Source organism: Mustela nigripes, chromosome 6, assembly GCF_022355385.1.
Source record: "Mustela nigripes isolate SB6536 chromosome 6, MUSNIG.SB6536, whole genome shotgun sequence".
NCBI classification, from domain to species: Eukaryota; Metazoa; Chordata; class Mammalia; order Carnivora; family Mustelidae; genus Mustela; species Mustela nigripes.
This window is the reverse complement of record NC_081562.1, coordinates 83,547,951-83,551,825: the sequence shown is the minus strand read 5'-3', so window position 1 is coordinate 83,551,825 and position 3,875 is coordinate 83,547,951. Positions and strand designations below refer to the sequence as shown.

Genomic DNA, 3,875 nt, shown 5'->3' with positions numbered 1-3,875 from the left:
TTGGATGAATACCCAATAGTGCAATGCAGGGTCATAGGGAAGCTCTATTTTTAATTTCTTAAGGAATCTCCATACTGTTTTCCAAAGTGGCTGCACTAAGCATTCCCACCAGCAGCATAAGAGAGCTCCCCTCTCTCCACATCCTCTCCAGCACATGTTGTTTACTGTCTTGTTAATTTTGGCCATTCTAAAAGTGGAAAAAAGACAGTCTCATTCTAACAGTGTAAAAAAGACAGGAATAAATGGTGCTAGGAAAATTGGACAGCTATGTGTAAAAGAATGAAACTCAACCATTCTCATATACCATACACAAAGATAAATTCAAAATGGATAAAAGACCTCAATGTAAGGCAGGAGTCCATCAGAATCCTAGAGGAGAACATAGGCAGTAACCTCTTCTACATCGACCACAGCAACTTCTTTCAAGATATGTCTCCAAAGGCAAAGGAAAACAAAAGGGAAAATGAACTTTTGGGACATCATCAAGATCAAAAGCTTCTGCACAGTGAAGGAAACAGTCAACAGGAAGAAACTGAGGGTTTTGGAGGGGAAGGGGGTGGGAGGTTGGGTGACCTCGGTGGTGGGTATTATGGAGGGCACATATTGCATGGAGCACTGGGTGTGGTGCATAAACAATGAATTCTGGAACACTGAAAAGAAATTTAAAAAATAAATAAATAAAAATAAAACTAATCATGTAGTATGTGTTGGATAATTGAATTTAAATTTAAAAAATTATTTCAGAGCAAAAAATAAAAAGCATGTTGCCCATAAAGACTTCATGGACCACCAACATGGACCCCCAAGTGCCTGTGTGACCTCACAGTAACCCACACTTCTCATGTAGTTCACCTTGATGGAGCATATTCCTTATTTAAGCAATGAGGAGTTCATGGGATTTCCTTCCCTCCATAAAAATTACCCAGGATGTGAATAGACTCGTGGTAAAGACTGTGTTTTTTTTTTTTTTTTTTTTAAATAATCTCTCTACCATCTTGTCACCACCCACATGATTGAGAACAGCTCAGCATGTAATTGAATGTTCAGTGAAGCTTCCTGGTTTTTTTGTTTTTTTTTTTACTAAAGATGGCCTCTGTCTCCTTGTCTCCCCACACTTCTCCCCCCCCCCAAAAAAAAGTTTTTAAAAATTATTAAATATTTGAATGTTTCTGGCAAAAGAAAAAAAAAACAGGCTTAAACTTTACCCCCTCTTTGTTCACCAGGTCATCCAGAGATAATTGATTATATTTGTGCCATAACTCTGTCCTATACATTATGTTTTACAGCTTTATTCTGCTTCTTTACATGTCTCTCTGCCCCTATTAAATTTTAAGCCCTTTGAGGGCAGGAATCATGTTTCAAGCAACTTTGTATCTTCAGGATCTGGTACAGTGCCCAGCACTTGGATGCTTATTAAATATTTCCTGAATAAATGGGTATTAAAATTCAAAGAAGTAATTACAGAGGAAGTACTTTGGAATGCTGCATGCCAAGAGAATTGAAGTAGTAATGGGGGTTATCCAAAGGGAAACTTCTTGACCTCATAGTTTTTTTATTATACCTTTAAGCTGGAAGTCACATTTTTTTTTTTTAAATTAGAGAGACAGTCTTATTCATCTGAGAGGACAATTGCATTATGTTTCTTTCCAGGGCCAGCATCTTTAATCATGAAAAATGTCACCATCATTACCAAGTTTGTCCTCATAAGATGGTCCAGAAATCCTCAGATCCAGACCATGTTTTTTGCAGTGTTCCTGGTGATTTACCTCTTGACCCTGATGGGAAGCCTGATGATGATCCTGGTGATCAGAAATGATTCTCATCTTAAAACACCCATGTATTTCTTCCTAGGTCACCTGTCTTTTCTAGATCTTTGCCTTTCTTCAGTAACCATGCCCAAGATGTTGCAGAATTTATTAACTCAAAGAAAACCCTTATCTACATGGGGCTGTGTGACCCTGAGCTTCTTTCTCATATTCTCTGGGAGCACAGAGGCCTGCCTGTTGTCTATGGCCTGTGACCACTATGCAGTCATTTGCCACCCTCTCCTCTACAGTGTGGTTATAATACGCCTCTGTGTGTTGGAATGATAATTGTAGCATGGGCAGTGGGGTTCCTAAACTCCTTGCCAAACACTCTTTTAACCTACAGTTTACATTTCTGTGGCCCCAGTGTCATACCTCACTTTTGTTGTGATCTTCCTTCACTCTTCCCTCTGTCCTGCAGTGATCCTACTGCCAACGAAGCCCTTGCTGGGTCATGTGCTTTGTTCGGATTTGTGACACTTCCCCTGATACTCTTCTCTTATTCTAGAATCATCTCTTCCATCCTAGTCATCCATTCTTCTGGGGCTCAAGGCAAAGCCTTCTCTACCTGTTCTTCCCACCTCACTGTGGTGCTTTTGTATTATGCCACAGCCTTATTCAGATACATAACCCTCCTCTCAGGCTCCAAGTTGGAACAAGTGGTCTCTGTTCCATACAATGTGATCACATCTTTGCTGAACTCCCTCATCTACAGCCTCAAGAACCAGGAGGTGAAAGCAGCTCTACATAAAATGTTTAAGCAATAACTGTGTCTCTCTTTATATAAAAGATTCATACTGTATTTGGTTTGAAGACAATGAAAAAATGGGTGATGAAATATATTGATAATGGCTAACCTGATCACTTCAAAAATTTTTTCATTTGATGAAATAACCTCTTGGGTCTTGGTAATAGAGATTTAAGTGTGTGATTGCTTATTTTATTGTATTTGGCAAGAAAATTTAGTGAAGACTGAGAAATAAGTATTAGGATGGAGTAGTGTAGACAGACTAGGTCCAAATCTGTTTGTTTTGTTAAAGAGTTTTAGTATTATAGAGCTCAAAGTCGTGCATGTGTGTGTGTGTGTATGTGTGTGTGTTTAAAGATAAGAGTGTGAAACACATTTTAAAGTGGAAACTAGTTGCTAATTAAAGATGATATTGAATGAAGCTTTTTGTCCACCTAACCCGGAGTAATCTAAAAGATTGATATGCCTAGTTGCCAGAAAGCAAAGATAGAGATTGATGAGGACCTGCCCTAGACCATTCAAAAGAAAAAAAATTGTTCAGGTTTGCTGGTGGTGACCAATGTCTGGAATGAGATCAAGATGTTTGGCAACTAGAATAGAGAGACCTTGTTGGAATTCAAACTGGTAAATGTCTATGCTGCTCAAAATGATGTTTTCACTCAACCCTGAGGATATCAAGCCAGTTAATTCATTCAGTATCTGATGGTCTCACTCAGCCAAACCCGATCTGAGTCTACTTCTCATTGTTCCTTTGACATATATTCAAGCAAATAAACTATCTTCTTGTCACAAAAGATTCATGGGGTGGAGGGCTCACAACCCAAAGTGCAGGCTGACTCATATGACCTCTTTAATGAAATGTTTAATATGAAACATTGTGTTTCTGCCCTTATAAGAATCAACCAAAACTAAGGTGAGTTTTTTTTTTTTGGCATTTTCTTAACTTCTTACAAATCAAAATAACAAATATTGTTGGTTTGTTTCACATTTTCATTATTAACTTTTAATCTTAAATATATAATAAATTCTATAAAAATTAGGAGAAATGTATAGCAGATGAACAAGAGAAGTATTTTATAATTTTTAGAGATGTAAATATGTAAAAATCATTTTTAAGAAAAATATACTTCAAAATGAAGTATATTATGGATAATGGTTTATATCAATAATTATTACCCCTTGCATCAGTTATTCTAAAGATTGATATAATCTGATTTTGTCAAGGAAAACAGTGTTTAGTACAGAGCTTATGTAGTCTACCAGGTACCTCATGTGGAACACGGTTCTCCTTAAGTGATCTAAATTTGAGATATGGTAGGAAT

General features: G+C 37.2%; 1 protein-coding gene across 1 annotated transcript; it reads left to right on the top strand.

Moving 5' to 3' along the window:
• Window positions 1-1,667: 1,667 nt before the first annotated feature.
• LOC132020671 (olfactory receptor 8S1-like) lies at window positions 1,668-2,572 on the top strand. Its single transcript, XM_059404814.1, is given in 2 exon segments — window positions 1,668-2,061; window positions 2,064-2,572. Coding segments are annotated over 2 exon segments (903 nt in total).
• Window positions 2,573-3,875: the final 1,303 nt, after the last annotated feature.